Source organism: Beta vulgaris, chromosome 1 (assembly GCF_026745355.1).
Source record: "Beta vulgaris subsp. vulgaris cultivar EL10 chromosome 1, EL10.2, whole genome shotgun sequence".
Classification (NCBI taxonomy): domain Eukaryota; kingdom Viridiplantae; phylum Streptophyta; class Magnoliopsida; order Caryophyllales; family Amaranthaceae; genus Beta; species Beta vulgaris.
Window position 1 is genome coordinate 21,050,066 of NC_079202.1, and position 18,876 is coordinate 21,068,941.

General features: G+C 39.4%; 1 protein-coding gene and 1 non-coding gene across 2 annotated transcripts; one reads left to right on the forward strand and one right to left on the reverse strand.

The window, feature by feature from the left end:
* Positions 1–8,562: 8,562 nt before the first annotated feature.
* LOC125494605 (small nucleolar RNA R71) lies at positions 8,563–8,669 on the reverse strand. The gene has a single exon (XR_007270844.1). It is a non-coding gene; the product is annotated as a small nucleolar RNA R71 (small nucleolar RNA).
* Positions 8,670–11,250: 2,581 nt separating this feature from the next.
* Positions 11,251–11,667, forward strand: LOC125493443 (uncharacterized). The gene has a single exon (XM_048636819.1). It carries the CDS (start codon positions 11,251–11,253, stop codon positions 11,665–11,667), a length of 417 nt encoding a protein of 138 aa, XP_048492776.1.
* The last annotated feature ends 7,209 nt before the right edge of the window (positions 11,668–18,876 follow it).

The following is an 18,876-nucleotide window of genomic DNA, read 5'->3' on the forward strand; positions in this document are numbered from 1 at the left end:
TGAGACTTAGGGTTGTAAATATTAATCCACCTAAATCTTACTCGAAATCCAAACATGTTATTTCACGATTATTACGAGAATAATCGCTAAGGAAGAACTTCTTGTACCAAAACTAAATTAAAGCTTAATTTAAACTATTACAATCTAACTGAATAAAAATTTAGGTGGATTAATATTTACAACCCTAAGTATCAAAATATGAATTATTTATAAGAAATGCACCAAAACAGAACTATTATAACTATACTAACGTAAAATTAGTTGACGTTGCTCTCCGCCCACACCCCGACTCTAAGCCTTCATGTACCTGCATATATCAGGCAAGTAGTATCAACCAAACAGGCTTAGCAAGATTCAATACTGTAAAGCCAAATACATATGTAGGTAGGATGCATTATAAAATATTTTTCTTCATTTCTCTTCCAAACCAAATACTCTTCTTTTTTCTTTGCCAAAACAATTCCTTTCAAAATCTTAGAATCATAAATCTATGGAATAGAACGAACTTTATTTCACATTGGCTAGCTAGGCCCTCTGGATAACTATTAGACAAAGACCCCTAGTGTGCACACCCCACAAATGGTCAAACCGTAGCACAAGATCTAAGTCTGAGGTACTGATCAACGTACCCCCAACTATTTTATAATGTCGAGATGATCCCGGCAAGGTTCCGATTCCTTGAGACACCACAATGGCAATCCCAACCATTTTAAAAATATAAATCTATCCATAAATCTTTTTCTGTAACTATTCTGTAATTCATGGTTTGAAAACAAACTGTTTGTATTAGGAGGAACATACTCCTATTCAAACCAATCTCAACTCAAAAGAAATACATACCTTTATAATCTTTTCTCAAACTATGAAAATTTTAGTCGAAATCTTATCTTTTGTAGATCTTTCTCGATATTATTAAAGATTTGAGTAAGGAATCTTACCTTTTAAACTATAGCAAACCAACTAGCTTAGTCAATACAACTCCTCAATGAAACCGCGATCTACAATATAAACATACATGTACTTAATCAATATTAATAGTTTTGGCTAAAATAGTTAAGGAGTTTTTATTAACTTTAGTTTTATGAAACATCAACTCCCTATTTTTTAATATCAAAGTAAGTATAACTTATTCTCATAACTTATTTACTTAAAGCGTCATTTACCTTTGAGTACCAAAGTAATTACTACCAACAATACTAAATCTCCCTTATTTTATATTAAATCACTATTAATATTCCTATTATACATTAAGACACTAGAAAATCCTTTAGAAAAACATTCATAAGAAAACATTGAAACTTAAAACACTCGAAACTAACTATACTTTTTATCAATTTCAGCAAATACTTAAAATGGACATAACTTCCTCATTCGAGATCCAAATTAAGTGTTTCTTGATCCTATCTTGGATAAAATTTCAATACGAATAACATTTATGAAATGATATTTTTTCTAAAAATGCTCATAAACTAATTAAAACTGCATTTTATGAAACTGACAATAATTTATACGAATTACACCACAATTCTCTTTGAACAACAAGTTTATTTAACATTCTATTAATCTAAACTAACTAATAAACACCTAAATAAACATTCTATTCATCAAATTCCACACCCAAACAATTAAATCAAAATCCCAAATTTAATTTCATAAACATAAACCGTCACTTCGTAATTTTTAAAGAAAAACTTAAATTAGTCGAGGAATTCAACTTACCCACTAATAGAGAAGATTGGGGATGAAAAATAATTTGAAATACTCCCCTAATACGAACCTTAGAAGCTCCAAAATACAGCAACAACCCTTTTGCTCTCCCCTTGCGTCTCCCACTTCTATGGTGTCGCTTTTTTTAGTGGCGGTAGTGGTTGCGGGTCGTCAACAATAGTGGTGGCTGTGTGGTGAAGGACGAATGTTGAAGAACTTGAGAGAAGGAGATGGTGAATAGGTTGAATGGTGGTGAAGAAAACAACGTATATGTTAGATCATCATTGTTTTTTTTCCTTTCCTTTTTCTTTTGTTGTTTTATTTTTCCCTTCCCCCCCCCCCTCCCTTTTTACATATATGTGAGTATATTTCCTTTTATTACTATTATTTGTTAAATTACTCACTAAAATTGTCCCACTATAACCATATAAATTATATACAAAGCAATTCCTAAAGATAAATGAATTTAATTATTAAATAGACTAAAAAATAATAAACTGTTTAAAAAACTGAAGTGTTACAATTTACCCCCCTTAGAATAAGTTTCTTCCTCGAAACTTGAAACAATTCTTAAACTCGTAGAGAAAATCTTATCACTTTTCAAAACTTTAGCTCATTAACCTTATATGTTTAACCAACTATCTATTGTTAAAGTACGAAAGATAATAATTGTATATTATCAAACTTTCACATAAACTATCACACTAACATACTCTTAACATGCCATTAACTTTCAAGTAGGATCAAACACTTAATACAAGTCAAAACTATCTTTAAATACTAATAATTGAAATGAAATCATACTAATTCCACCCTCCCTAAAAATAAGTTACGTCCTCGTAACTTAAGCGTACCTATTGAAATAGGTGGGGATATTGAGCTCGCATCGCATCCTCGATTCCCAACAAGTTCATCGTCTTGTGGTTCGACCACAATACTTTCACCAGTTTAACTTCTCCATTCGAGTTGCTCGAACTTTACTATCAAGAATTTTCATAGGGACCTCACACATATGAAAGGTTATCTTCTAGTTGCAATTCATTAGGTGTGAGTACATGTGAGGGGTCACTAATGTACGACGAAGTTGAGAAATATGGAAAACGTTTGAACTCGAGCTATCTCTGGAGGTAATGCCAATCTATAGGCAACTTCACCTATCCTTTTAGGATCTCATACGACCGCGAATTTGGGCTTAACTTCCCTTCATCCCGAATCGCATTACTCCCTTTATAGGAGAAACTTTCAAGAGTACTTTCTCACCACTTCAAACTCTGCATGTCGTCGGTATTTATCAGCATAACTTTTGTCTATCTTGTGCCGCTTTCATTTTCTGTTGTATAGTTTTACTTGTTCTCAGGTTTCTTGGATCATTTCAGGCCAAGAACACAAGATTCACCAATATCACTCCAACAAAGAGGACTAGACACTTGCGGCCATATAAGGCTTCATATGGGGGCATTCCTATTGAAGAATGATAGCTATTTATACGAGAATTCTATCAAGTCCAATCTATCTTCCCACGAGCCCTGAAATTCTAAGACACATGCCCTCAACATGTCCTTCAGTGCTTGGATTGTGCGCTCTGTCTGACCATCAGTAGTAGGATGGAAAGATGTTCTCATTTTCAACTCTGTCCCTAAGGATTCTTGAAGCTTCTACCAAAAATTAGATAAGAATCTACTATCTCTATCGGACACGATTTCCCTTGGCACGCCATGTAAGCACAAAACATTCTTCCTATATGCATCGGCTAGCTTTTGATGTTTCCATGTGTCTTTCATTGGTACAAATGGGCATACACAATGACCCAAATCATGTCATTACCATTAGGTGTTCTTGGAAGTCCAGAGATAAAATCCATAGAAATTGAGTCCCACTTCCACACTGGAATCTCCAAAGGTTGAATCTCGCCTTGAGGTCTCTTGTGCTCAAACTTGACTTTTTGGCAAGTCAAGCACTTGGAAACATACTCGGCGACCTGTTGCTTCATGTGAGGCCACCAAAAGGTGATTTTGAGGTCTTTATACAACTTGTCACCTCCTGGATGTACCGAATATGGAGTCAAATGAGCTTCATCTAAGATTTTTATTCAGATAGGTATGTCAGGAACACACACCTACTCTTATAGCGAAGACTCCATCCATGGATCTTAAATAAGCATCTTCAGTATCTTGAACCTCTCCCATCTTTTTCTTCAGAAGTGCATCATAGCTTGGTTCTCCTTAATCTCATCGTACACATCTGGTTGCAATGTAAGGGAGTTAAGCTGTGCCCAACTCGGACAAGTTCGACACCAAAATTCTGAAATTCATCTCTAAGTAACCTTCTCGAAAGGTCTGTGCAATGAGTGAGAAGATTTCCTGCTAAGGCATCAACAACAACATTGCGCCTTCATGGTATTGAATCTCCATATCGTAATCCTTAATCAGCTCTAACCATCTTCTTTCTCATATTCAACTCTTGTGTGAAGATATACTTGAGGCTTTTATGATCAGAGTATATTTTGAATGAAGTACCAAGCAAATAGTGACGCCAAATTTTAAGAGCAAAGACTTTGCGGCTAATTCAAGATCATGTGTGGGGTAGTTCGTCTCATGAACTTTTAATTGTCTAGACGCATAAGCCTCCACTTTCCTTTTTTGCATAAGCACACATCCAAGGCCATTTCTCGAAGCATCTGTATACACCTCGTAGTCTTGATCCCCATTAGGTAAAGTTAAGACTGGAGCTGTAGTAAGACGCTCCTTCAACGTCTGAAAAGCCTTCTCACAATCATCATTCCATTCATACTTGGTGCACTTCTTCATCAAACTCGTCAATGGGAGAGCTATTGTTGAAAAATCTTTCACGAATCTCCATAATAGCCGGCTAGACCAAGGAAGCTGCGAATTTCAGTCACATTCTTCGGACTAGACCATTCAGAAACCACTTGAATTTTAGATGGATCAACTGAAACACCCTCCTTAGAAATAATATGACCCAGAAAAGCCACTTTCTCGAGCCAGAATTCACATTTGGAGAATTTGCATACAAGTGATTTTCTCTCAGTATTTGCAAAAAGCACGGAGGTGCTCTTCATGTTCACTCGCATTCTTTGAATAAATCAATATATCATCAATACACAACAACAAATTATCCAAATAAGCTCTGAATACCCTGTTCATTAACCATGAAACACCGCTGGAGCATTAGTCAAGCCAAAGGGCATAATGTAAACTCATAGTGTCCATAACGGTACGGAAAGCTTCTTTGGGATATTTTATCTGCAACAGAAGCTGATGGTAACCTGATCTCAAGTCGATCTGAGAGAATAAACCTGCACCAGCCAACTGATCAAACAAGTCATCTATCCTTGGCAATGGATACTTGTTTTTCACAGTGATGTTATTGAGTTCTTTGTAGTCAATGCATAATCATAGGGTACCATCCTTCTTCTTTACGAAAAGAACTGGCGCACCCCAAGGGGATACACTAGGCCGAATATAGCCTTTATCTAGCAACTCTTCTAATTGAGTTTTCAGTTCTCTCATCTCAGCAAGCGCCATCCGATAAGGTGGCTTAGATATAGGTCCCGTTCCAGGTACCGAATCGATGTTGAACTCCACATCACGCTTTGAAGGCATATTAAGAATATCATCTAGAAACACATCTTGATACTCATTCACAACTGGGACATCTCCGAGTTGTGGTCTTTCCTTACTAGTATCATGAAAAGGGTATCCTTTCCTTAAATAAGACTTCAATGTAAGGGCAGAAATAATCTTCATCGGGCGGACGACGACTAAAAAGCATTGATAAGTGCATTTCAAACGCACTTTATGGACTCCTTTTAGCTAATTTTGATCATCTTTCCCCCCTTTCTTCCCTTTTTCTTCTCCCTTTCCCATTCTATTTCATTCACTTGATCATAGTGACATTTTGCTAGATTTTCAGTCATTTTTGACCGAATTTCTAGTACATTTGCTTTCACCTTGTTTTGCCATATTCTTGATATAGGTGAAACTACTATGATGGCTACTATTTTTAGAGTTGGAAAAAGCAGCAATGAGAACAAAACACACATTTATAAATGGTGCGCTTGCACCATTCCCCGCTCGCACAAAGGAGCACATTGCACAATAGAATCTTGAACAGATAACTTCAAATGGACATAACTTTCAAACCACGAATCGGATGAAGGTAATTCTACTTGGATATGAAAGCTCGTTTCGATATCTTTCCAACGACTGGTCATAAGCTTGATTTGGATATAAAACGAAAAAGTATGCTCGTTTTAAGTTGAACTGACCGGCTAGTGATTATTCTTAAGGACCATTCAAGAGAGGACTCGAGTATTTTAGAGGAAAACTAAACCTTGCATAATCGTCTCCGTTACTTCACAATCGCATTAACATTCATTGTCCATTCTTATTCATACTAGTAACCTTAACTCTAGTGTCTTCCTATTTGATATCTAAACTCGTGTTATTTGCTAGTTTTTGTTATTTGCTAGTCATAGTTGTCACCAAATATTTTCAAACCCCAAATACCCTTCAATTAGGTAGCCTAGACTTGATAGACTTTAATTAGTCCCTTTTCCCTGTGGATCGACCCTTGACTTGCCTTTGCTACGTTCTTAGTAATTGCTTGTTAGGATTTATAAATATTGTTTGGAAAGTGATTTTTGGTGTCTTAATGACACACTAAAACCTCTTATCAAAATGGCGCCGTTGCCGGGAAAATTGTGCTATTAGTTGAAGTTTATTTTAGTTTAGCTTGCTTAGTTGATTTTTCTTTTATTTTCTTTGTGATTGTGGTTGTTATTTGCTAATCCTCTACTTAGCTTTGTTGTGTTACATGTGAAGAAGAGCTCACGGTTCACCCACTTTGCCTTTAGATCCTGAAATTGATCGTACATTGTGAATGCTTCCGAAAAATTTGGAAGGTTTGTCTTTGGGTTCCGAGCCATCTTCACCAGTCTCAAGAACAAGTGAAGTTGAAGCAGAAATGGGTGAAGCAAATCCACAACTCTTTGGGATTTTGGAAATTCGGGTTCCTATGTTCTTCAAGGTGGTATTCGACTCCCCACCACCACTACAAATTTCAGCATTCATCCTCAGTATAACGGATGGTGAAAGCAGAGCAATTTGTGGGGGGTCGGATGAGGATCCTCTTGATCATCTTGACAGGTTTCTTGAGATCTGTGCTATGATATCAAAAAATGACGTCTCCCCTGACTATATCAAGATGCATTTGTTTTAAAGAAAGTATAACAGATTTTGGAAATCCAGGTTCCTATGTTCTTCAAGGTGGTATTCGAGTCCCCACCACCACTACAAATTTCGGCATTCATCCTCAGTATAACGGATGGTGAAAGCAGAGCAATTTGTGGGGGGTCGGATGAGGATCCTCTTGACCATCTTGACAGGTTTCTTGAGATTTGTGCTATGATATCAACAAATGATGTCTCCCCTGACTATATCTAGGGTTAGGGTGAAAGTATGGATTAGGGTTTTAAATGTTTTGTTGATGTGATTGTGATGTTTTAAAGAAGTTTATGCATTGATCTTGGTGTTTTGAGACCTTAGGATAGATATTAATCACATTGATGCTTTGGTATTTTGAATTCAAATGTTCTTAAATCGAATTTTGAACGCTTTTATCATTCCCAAGAATGAACTTAATTTCTAGGCCAAGATGTTGGGTAGAAACTAAGTGGATCCTTTATTAAGGATTTTTCGAATTTATCGAATCTCTTAATCAATTTAGTAAAGACCATTCGAGAGATGATTTAGTTGATTGATTAACTGATTATTCTTAAGGATCATTCAAGAGAGGACTCGAGTATTTTAGAGGAAAACTAAACCTTGCATAATCGTTTCCGTTACTTCACAATCGCATTAACATTCATTGTCCATTCTTATTCATTCTAGTAACCTTAACTCTAGTGTCTTCCTATTTGATATCTAAACTCGTGTTATTTGCTAGTTTTTGTTATTAGCTATTCATAGTTGTCACCAAATATTTTCAAACCCCAAATACCCTTCAATTAGGTAGCCTAGACTTGATAGACTTTAATTAGTCCCTTTTCCCTGTGGATCGACCCTTGACTTGCCTTTGTTACGTTATTAGTAATTGCTTGTTAGGATTTATAAATATTGTTTGGAAAGTGATTTTTGGTGTCTTAATGACACACTAAAAACCTCTTATCAAAACGGCGTCGTTGCCGGGAAAATTGTGCTATTAGTTGAAGTTTATTTTAGTTTAGCTTGCTTAGTTGATTTTTCTTTTATTTTCTTTGTGATTGTGGTTGTTATTGGCTAATCCTCTACTTAGCTTTGTTGTGTTACATGTGAAGAAGAGCTCACGGTTCACCCACTTTGCCTTTAGATCCTGAAATTGATCGATTGCCAAAGCTTCCGAAAAATTTGGAAGATTTGTCTTTGGGGTCCGAGCCATCTTCACCAGTCTCAAGTACAACAAGTGAAGTTGAAGCATAAATGGGTGAAGCAAATCCATAACTCTTAAGGGATTTTGGAAATCCGGGTTCCTATGTTCTTCAAGGTGGTATTCGACTCCCCACCACCACTACAAATTTCAGTATTCATCCTCAGCATAACGGATGGTGAAAGCAGAGCAATTTGTGGGGGGTCGGATGAGGATCCTCTTGACCATCTTGACAGGTTTCTTGAGATCTGTGCTATGATATCAACAAATGACGTTTCCCCTGACTATATCAAGATGCATTTGTTCTGATCTTCTCTTACCGAAAAGGCAAAATCATGGCTCAAGTGCTTGCCTCCTAATTCCCTCACTACATGGGAAGAAGTCACAACGGCCTTTTTGAAGAAATACTTCCCGAAGTGGGAGACATCAGACATAAGGAGGAATATCTCCCCCTTTGAGCAAGAGAACGATGAGACATTTGTGGAAGCTTGGGAGCGGTTCAAGGAGATGATCCGTTCATGCCCTCACCATGAGTTTAACAAAAACCTCCTCATGCGGTTTTGCTATGATGACCTTGAACCTATATCACGTGCCAACCTTGATACTGGAGCGGGAGGTCAACATTCTAAGATCTCGCAAGGTCAACTTGAGTCCACTATTGTGGAAGTGATCAACAATTATTCATGGGGTGGACGACGAAGAGGTGCTCAACCTAAGAAGAGTGTGAAGTTTGAATTAGATCCCATGGATCAAATTGAAGGTAAGATGGACCAACTTGACAAGAAGCTCTCAAAGATCAATCTCGCCTCATCTAATCTTTCACAGGTAAATTCTTTTTTTTTGTGATATTTGTGGTGGTACTAACCATGATACTTCTTATTGTGGAGGTACCCATTCGGAGCATGTGGCAGCGATAAACTCTAGAGGAGATGGTTATTAAGGGAACCAATGGTATAGAAGCAATCAATAAGGGAGTTGGAAACAATTTCAACAAAACTACACCCAAGGCTTCAACCAACCTCCACAAAGGGTAAAACCAAGCTTAACACCAAGGGTATGTGAAAGGGTATAACCAAAATTATAATCAAGGTGGTTCATCCTCCACATGGGTCCAACAATTACTAAGCTCCACATCAAAGAGCCAATACCCAAAAATCTCCCTCTAATCCTTCATTTTCTAAACAAAATCCCGAACCCATTCCATATCCCGATCCTACCTTTCTCCAAATTCTTCAACAACTCCAATCCATGAACCAAATTCTCCAAAATAATGAGCAAAAGTTTCCAGAGCTACAAGCCCATAATAAAATGCTTGAAACCCAAATTGTCCAAGTAGTTGAGAAAAACCCTTATACTCCCACAAATCAACTTTCGAGCTAACCTATCCCTAACCCCAACTTCCATCAAGCCAAAGCCATCCATTTGAGATCGGGTACAAGTTATGAGGAGTTAGAGACAGAAGAAGAAGTTGAGGTTGTTGAGAAAGAAGATGAAGTTGAGGAAGGTGAGAAACAAGAGACTGTGGAAAGAGATGAGCTACAAGTCCAAGTTAGTGATAAGACTCCATTGCCATCATCTTCACCAACCAAGACTTATGTGCCATCGGTTCCATACCCTCACAGATTGGTGGAGAGGAAATTGAGTGAAAAGTTCTCCAAGTTCCTCAATGTAATCACTAGTACAGAATAGGCGATTTGCGTCGGATGTGAGGCACCTATTTGCGTCGGACATGGGTCCGACGCCACAGCCCTCGACGCAAATCGCGTATCAATGGTCTGCGTCGAATGCAGATCCGACGCACATTTTCACCTCTTTGCGTCGTACCTTGTATACGGTGCGACGCAGATGGCTATCCCAGCCCAATTCAGAGTAATGTGAGGGTAATGTGCGTCGCACATTGCCTAGAGTGGGACGCACATTAGTGATTTGCGTCGCACCTCGGGATATGTGCGACGCAAATTACTATTTTAATAAAAAAAAATTATTTTTGGAAGTAGGTTATACTGCACATACAATTCTCGAACTCGAACAGTAGAAGATTGAGAGAAAAATACCAACTAAAATCGAAATAGAATAGAACACAACAAAATATACAAAAAAAAATCAATAATTTTATAATTTACGACTCCAACACAAAACATTCAACCACCAAGATTCTATAATTTACAACTCGAACACAAAAAAACTTCCAGAGATCTCTAAAAACATATCTCTAAATACTTCCGACCTTGTACTATAGTAGTCCGACGAAGAAAACTTCTAGTGATCTCTAAAAACAGATCTGCAAATGAAAGTAACAAAAAAAAATTAATAAAAAATCAGATTCAAAAAGTAAAAAAACAGAAGAAAATAATTTCAGATGTGTAAAACTCGAAGACAATGAAAAAATTACATCTAAACAATGTAAAAATGAAAAAACGAAGGAAAAAATTGTAGATCTGAAAACATGAAAAAATGAAAAAACGAAAAACCGAAATTGTAGATTGAAAAATTGAAAAAAAAAACGAACCAGTAAAAGTGAGAGAAAAATGTTCGTCGTTGTTGTTTAGAGTGCGTTGTTGTTCAAAGTGGCTGCGACAAAAATGTTGATGGGCGCGGAAAAGGAAAAGCTCGTCGTTGTTGTTCAGAAGTCGTCGGAGAGAGAGTTTGAGGGTGAAGAGAGAGACGTCGTTTTAGTGTGAGGAGAGAGACGCACGCGAGAGGAAGAGGGATTTTTAGGGTTTGAGAGAATGAGGTTGTTCTAGTGTGAGGAGAGAGACGCGAGAGGAAGAGGGAGTTTTAGGGTTTGAGAGAATGAGGCTCCGTTCTAGTGTGAGGAGTGTTTAAGAGTTTTTGGGCTGATCTGCGTCGGATGGGCCAAGGGGTCCGACGCAGATTACTTTGTTATGTGCGTCGCAGTATGGGCTTCATGCGACGCACATAGATGATTTGCATCGCACCTTAATTACATACGACACATATCGTTCGTCTTGTGCGTCGATTCATTGTTGCATGCGACGCAAATGGTATCTTTGCGTCGTTTCTGTGTTTGTGCGACGCAAATGGGGCAACGCAAATTGACCTTTTTCTACTAGTGAATAAAAAGGCCTTCAAATCAACATTTCTTTCCTTGAAGCAATGTCTCATATGTCGGCTTATGCTAAGTTTTTGAAGCAAGTCCTCTCCAATAAAAGGAAACTAGAAGATGAGCTCATCACCTTGCCATACCAAGCAAGTGCTCTAGTGCAATGTGCCATGCCTAAGAAGCAAAGAGACCCCGGAAGCTTCACCTTACTGGTGAAGATAGGTGACTTGGAACCTAAAGGAGTGTTGGCCGATTTAGGAGCATATGTAAGTTTGATGCCTCTATCCATAGCTAAGCACCTAAATCTTCCTCTTCCTCCTACACGAAATACTATTCAATTAGCGGGTCAAACTGTGAGAGTGCCACATAGTGAGTTGGAGGATGTACTAATACCAGTTGGGCGCGATTTTGTAGTAATGGATATGGTAAGATCCGGAGACTCCTCTCATTCTTGGGAGGGAATCTCTTAAGACATTGGGTGTCGTGACAAACTGCAAAAATGAACAATTTCACTGAGCTCAGTATCCTGTTCACTAGTCACTTTGTGGCTAATCGTCAAGAACAAAAAACAAGCATGCACTTGGGTAAGGTGGTTCAGGGTCGTAAAGAGGCATTGAGAGGTTATGTGAAGAGATTCAACCTAGAAGCATTGCAAATCCAGGATCTGAATGCGGGAGTGGCGTTTGACGCCTTCATCAGAGGTTTAAGACCAGGAAGCTTTAAGTTTGATTTGGTCAAGAAGAAAATCACCACATTGACGGAAGCTTTGAAGGAAGCAAAAACATTCATTCATGCCACGGAGGTTTGTGCTGAGGCAAAACACCCGGAGGTAAAGAAGGTAGAAGAGGTTATTCAGCCAAAAAAGAATCCGCCCAAAAAAGCTGAAACCTGGGCAATGACTTCTTTGATCACCAAGGCGGTCTGAGCCGGCGGCCTCAGTTGAACCTATAGAGTTCAACAAAGATCAGTATTCCATTCTTATGGAAATTAAAGATCAACATGAGCTTAACGCGCCGGCCGAAATGAAGACGCCCTACCGTAATAGAGACAAAAGCAAGTATTCTCATTTCCACAAGGATTGTGGACATGATACCAATGAATGCAAGCACTTGAATAGAGCATTAGAAGACTTGGCCCGAAAGGGAGGAGGTCCAACAAATCGCGGCCACAAAAACTATTTAAGGGAACTTAGTCAAGTTATGCTCACTAACCAGGCCGAGTCTGATCCTTTCCCCAAAATAGTAGTCAGCGACCTGGACCAAGGTAAGATAAGGACGCCGCATGATGACCCCCTAGTTGCGAAAATGAAGATTGCCAACCTCAGGGTTAGGCGAATTCTGATTGATACCGGAAGCTCTACTGATAATCAGTGCTGATTGTTTGTCTCGTTTGAAGTTTGATAAGAATGACTTGGTCTCTGTAAATCACCCTATAATCGGTTTCGGCGGAGGGATCATCCATCCCATACGGACCGTCACTCTACCCATCAGGGTTGGGGAGAAAGATGCTGCCCGGGCGCTTTTTGTGAAATTTTTGGTAGTACGATACTTGACCGCTTATAATGTCATTCATGGACGACCTACCTTAAATCACATCAAGGCTGTTATTCTGACCCACTTAATGCTAATGAAGTTTGAGTGTGATGGGGGGAAGATTGGGTCTCTCTATGGAGATCAGCAAGCTGCTAGAGAATGCTACCTTACCACTCTCAAACCATCATCATGGAAAGAAAAGGCAGAGCATCCAAAGGTCCGGGAACATGACTCAGCCGAGAAGGTAAAGGGTCAGATTGTTGAGCTAAAGCAAGAGGTGGAGAAGGTTCAAGTGCTACTTCTTCCTGAGAGCAAGCCGTCAATGCTCTTGCCTAGCAAGAAAAGAAAGTGTTTGGCTATTAAAGAGAAAAGAATTCATCTGAGGAGGTTATGGCAATAATCCTGGGACAAGAACGTCCGGAGCCGATAGAAAGTCCGGTAGAAATCTGTTTAAGACCAGATCGTCCAGAAAGGACATTGAAGATTGGGTCCATCCTGAATTCTAAGATCAAGGACGCCTTGATCAAGCTGCTAAGAGAATTTGAAGATGTTTCCGCCTATACCGTAGAGGAAATGCCTAGGATAGATCCTGAGGTGGCGGTGCATAGGCTAAATATTGAGCCGGGGCAGAAGCCCATCCGGCAGAAGAAGAGGCATCTTGGACCGGCCAGGAATCAGGCCGTTGACCAAGAGGTTCAAAAGCTGCTCAAATCTAAGTTTATCCGTGAAACTTATTATCCAGATTGGGTAGCAAATGTTGTGATGGTTCCAAAGCCGAATGGCACATGGAGGATGTGCGTTGATTACACGGATTTAAACAAGGCTTGTCCTAAGGACAGCTTTCCGTTGTCCAAGATTGATCGGCTGGTTGTTTCTACAGCAGGTCATGCACTACTGAGTTTCATGGACGCTTACTCAGGCTTCCACCAGATTCCCATGTGGCTAGACGACCAAGATAAGGCCTCCTTCATCACAGAGAAAGGGTTGTATGGCATGCTCCGGATGCCCTTTGGCCTGAGAAATGCGCCGACCACCTTTCAAAGGCTTATCAACGATGTGTTTCAGCCACAACTTGGGAGAAATATGGAAGCTTATATCGACGATATGATTGTCAAGAGTCGAGAAGAAAAGGATCATCTGGATGATTTAAGAGAAACTTTCCTCACTTTGAGGAAGTACAAATTAAAGCTCAATCCGCAGAAATGCTTATTCGGCGTAGTAGCTGGGAAATTTCTGGGGTTTTTGGTCGATCAGCGAGGGATTGAGGCCAACCCCGACAAAATTCAAGCAATCATGAATATGACCTTGTCGTCTAAGGTCAAAGAAGTTCAGCGTCTGACGGGATGTTTGGTTGCCCTCGGACGGTTTCTTTCAAAACCAGGGGACAAATGTCACCATTTCTTTGCAACCATTAAAAAGAATACCAAGTTTGAATGGACGGAAGAAGCTGAGGCTGCGTTTCAACAAGTTAAGGATCATCTTCGGCAGCTGCCTAGGCTGATCAGTCCGGCCGAGGGAGAAAAACTGTACGTTTACCTGGCAGTGTCTCCATTCGCGGTAAGTGTTGTTCTCTTGGCTGAGAGAGACTCAGTACAAATACCCGTCTATTTTGTTAGCCATGTCTTGAAAGACGCGGAGGGCAGGTATTCGTCCATTGAGAAGTTCGGCCTGACGCTGTTGATGGCCAGCCGGAAGTTAAGGCCTTACTTTCTAACTCATAGCATTCTTGTTGATACAGATCAGCCACTGAGGCAAGTGCTGCATAAGATGGACGCATCTGGCCGAATGTTGAAATGGGCCGTTGAGCTCAATATGTTTGACTTAACATTCGAGCCTCGAAAGGCAATCAAGGGGCAAGCTCTAGCAGATTTTATTAGAGAGCTTACCCGGCCTATGGTAGAAAGCGTCCAAGACCCAGCAGAGGGAAGGAGGCATTGGACCCTAATGGTGGACGGATCATCCAATGCGAATGGATGTGGGGCTGGAATCATTTTCTAATCACTTGAAGGGGATAAATTTGAATATGCAATGAAGTTCCAATTCCAGGCCTCAAACAACGAGGCAGAGTATGAAGCTCTCTTAGCCGGCATAAAAATGTGCAAAGCGGCTGGGGCCCTGGAGATTGAGGCTAAAACTGACTCTCTGTTGGTGGTCAGTCAAGTGAACGGGGATTTTGAGTGTAAGGAGGCATCCATGGGTAAATATATGAACTTGATCAAAGAGGAGATCAAGTCTTTGAAACGATTCGTCCTAGATCAAGTGCCTAGATCAGAAAACCATCAGGTTGATGCTCTCTCTAAGCTAGCCAGTTCGGCTGAAGGAGATGTCCCTAGAACAGTCTTCTGGAAGGTCAAGGCGGCCAAGAGCATTGATGCCGAGGAGGTTCTGATTCTCCGCCGGGAAGATGAGTGGATGAGCCCCATTATTGAGTTCAACAAGACTGGTCGGTTGCCTCTTGATCCTTTAGAAGCTAAGTACGTGAAGGTTAGGGACAAGTGGTTCGAGTTGTGGAATGAGACTCTATACACAAAATCCTTCAACCGGCCTCTTCTTAAGTGCATCAGCAGAAAGGAGGGGATTGGACGTTTTAAAAGAGCTGCATGAAGGAGCTTGTGCTTCCCACATTGGAGGAAGAGCGTTAGGAGAAACAAAATTCTAACACAACAAAATTCTCTATGACTCTGTCAAGCAAAATTCATATAATACAGCTCTACTTCTCTATGACTCTCTGTTTGATTTATTTGCTTAAGTTATATACTATCATCCAAAGCTAATGGTAGGCGTGTCGCGCACCTAACAAAAATAAATAACCTAACTAATCCTCCTAACTATGTAGTAGGGTAAGTCAGAGTCGATCCCACAGAGAGAAAGTTGCTTTATGATTAGCTCTTAAATAATGGTAAGACTAAAGGAGATTAATATCAATGATCGTCGAAAACTATACTAATCAATATAAAAATAAAAGACTCTACAGTTAAGTATCCCCACTAGCACGAAATAATACAAAATAATTTCTACCCCAAACTAATAAATTAAATGTTCACAAGGAAAAGTACACCCTATAAAGTACCATAAACCTCTCCCGAGTATCTATGGCTTCTCTAATATGCATTCAAGCCTACTCCCGTGGAATCATGCAAATTAAAGACATTAAACACGGCACTTTAACTTCCTAACAATTCATTCTACCTACTCCCGTGGAGAACTTCATGTCCTTAATTGAAATACTCAAATCCGTCAAAATCCAACTCCCGTTGTGATCAAGACAATGGAATCATAACAATACTAGTTATCCCTAATCTAATATTGGCATATGCACAATCAATTAAGCAAGAACAATTAACAATTAATATGAGAATTTAAAGAAACAATCATGAATTAAATCATACTAGGGTTCAACTTAACCATAGATAAAAGAAACTACTTTATCATGAAATAAATAATGAAATCTAAATCTACCAAGAAAAACATAATAAAAGAAATCAACAAAAGAAACTAATAAAACTCATGAATTAATGAAAAACCATAAAAACTAGGGTTTACATTAGAAACTAGAGAGAAAAAGAAGAAGAGAGAAAAACTAAACCCTAAAACCTAAAATAACGTGAGAAGGGAGGAGGAGAGAGAAAAAGAATGAAAACCTATCTAAATAAATATTCAATGACCTAATATGACTTGGAAAGTAATTTACAAGATAAGGAAAATCTTAAATAAATCATTAATACGCGGATTAGTGATCCGCGCGTACGCGTGGCATATTCCAGCAGAATCAGTGCAATCTTCCGAAAGGCATAACTCCTTGACTAAAAGTCTCCTCGGGGCGTGCCACCTATCGTTGGAAAGCTCTTCAAGTCTAGTTTCAAAATATACTGGAATTACTCGATTCTAAGAATTACATCAAAAGTTATGATCAGAAGAGTAGACATGACTCCTTTTTCACATTTCTTCTAATGATTTTCCGCTTCGTTTTCGCTCAAATTCGTACTCTAAAATATCTATGACGATCCTTATGCATTGTAGCTTCCTTCCAAGTGCTCCTAATCCTCAAGCTTAATTAATCATAATCCAAATACGTTCTCAATGCCTGAAATTCATCAAAAACAAGAAAACATACCGAATAGAAATAGAAAAACATAACTTAAGAATATAATGCAATAATGAAACTAAATATGAAACTAAATGCTCTAAAATGCAACCTAAATGAACCTAAAAACTATATATAAATATGACTTATCAGCTAACTAACACAACAGAGCAGCAAATAAATACACCTTTCATTAGGAGATCGGCTGAACATGTTATCATCCTAAAATGGATAATTACATAAAATTGGCCGCTTGTTTACTTAAAGAGTTAAACATCTCCTAAACAAGGTCGGCTGGAATTAGGACGCCTTAGTAAAGGTATCCTACCTTCCGTCCAAAAGCCAAAAAACTTAGAAATAACACCTTAGTAAAGGAACAAGTTATTTCATAATTTAACAAAGATGGACGGGTTGCAATCACCCTCATAAAAACGTCCAAGTTATTTAGAAATTATGACCTTTTCTCCTTCTTGAACAAAGGAAGGTTATCAAAACCTCCTCGTCCAAGAAGGGGGGCATATAGGGGCATAATTTAAAGATGACTAAGCCTTTGTCCAATGACGAATGATTATCCAGATTCAGACCGAACTAGTTATTAACTTAGCAGTTTTAAAACTCATAAGTTTTTGCACGTCCTGACTCCTACTCGTCCAGAAAGGAGCTATTGGTTCAGACGAAGTAGGTTATGAAAGAACTAATGATTCAGGCGAAGTAGGTTATGACGAATTGCTTTCATACTTGAGCATTAAAGCCTAGGCAATTGATAAATGCCTTAATACACTCGGCCAAAGGAGCTGGGATCATCTGAAGTATGTTAAGACGAATTGCTTTTGTACTTGGCATAAATATTCAATCATGAAACAAGGCGTCTTTTGCATTAAAGTATAAAGCATTGGAGATTGAAAAAAATAACTTTTCATAGAGAGAAGAAAGGATTACAAGCTAATCTAAAAACTAGATTACAACCTAATCTAAAGCAAAAGTACAAAAAAAAATATATATTACAAGTGGCCCGTGGCCAAAATTGAAAATGAAGAAACTAAGCGGTAGGAGGGACGTTGTTCTCTTCGTCCTGGGCCTCAACATCATCTTCTTCTTCTTCGTCTTCTGAAGACTCTTGGAAGACGGGGGGTTCCTCCCCTTTGATGTTGGCTCTGTGCAGGCTTTCTTGAAATTCTAGCCGGCGAGCATACCTGGGGATATCCTCCTCCTTGACCATCATTCCAAAGGCCTGCACGGCCCAGTCCTTCGAGGTATCAATGATTGTATTCATGGCCTCCTTGGCCGCTTCCACTGTGGCCGTGACTTCGGCTCTTAAGGCTTGGTTTTTTACCCTAAGGACGAGATTTTCTTTGAAAAAATCCGCGGCCATCAGCATGGCCGAGTTTCTCTCGTCCTTGAAAGAGCGTTCCAAGGCAGCCTTCTCTTCCAACAGCTCTGTCAGCCGAAGGAGGTAGGCTTTGTTTTGGGACTCTAGCTCAGCTGACCACATTTCCCAAGCCAGCTTGGATTGCTGGTGCAGCACTTCTTGCTTGGCCATAGAATACTGAGCATGGTCGACTGATGTCACATCCTGGACGAGTTGCTTGTTTTCTTTTCTAAGCGCTCTCGCCCAGTCCTCAGTTATCATGCTGCGAGCAAAGAGCTGAAAAAAGGAAAAAGAAGACGATGTGCTAGGACGGTTGTATAAGCAGATAAAAAATTCTAAGTATAAAAGACAAGCGTCGAAAAAAGCTCGGCAGCAAGTTGAGACATGTAGCCTACATGTCCTGATGATGCTCCCCTCAACCCCTTGATGTAAGGTTCAGGGAAGCATTTGAAAAGCTCCAGCTTGAGCTTCTCGCGGTCAGCCGATGACATCTTCCCAAAAGCAGCGGAAGATTCATCGTCTGAAAGGATGGGAGAGCCGTAGGGCTGGCCCTTCCCTTTATCTGAAAGATTAGACTCGTCAATATTTCTGATTGGAATAACCACGGCCTGTTTGTTGGACGGACTCATCGGAGCCCGCCAACCCGCAGTGTTCTAACTATATTTGAGTAGTAATAAGACTCACCAGAAGAACG

Coding starts and splice junctions, on each gene's coding strand:
- LOC125493443 (XM_048636819.1), top strand. CDS start 11,251: ATGTCTCATATGTCGGCTTATGCTAAGTTTTTGAAGCAAGTCCTCTCC.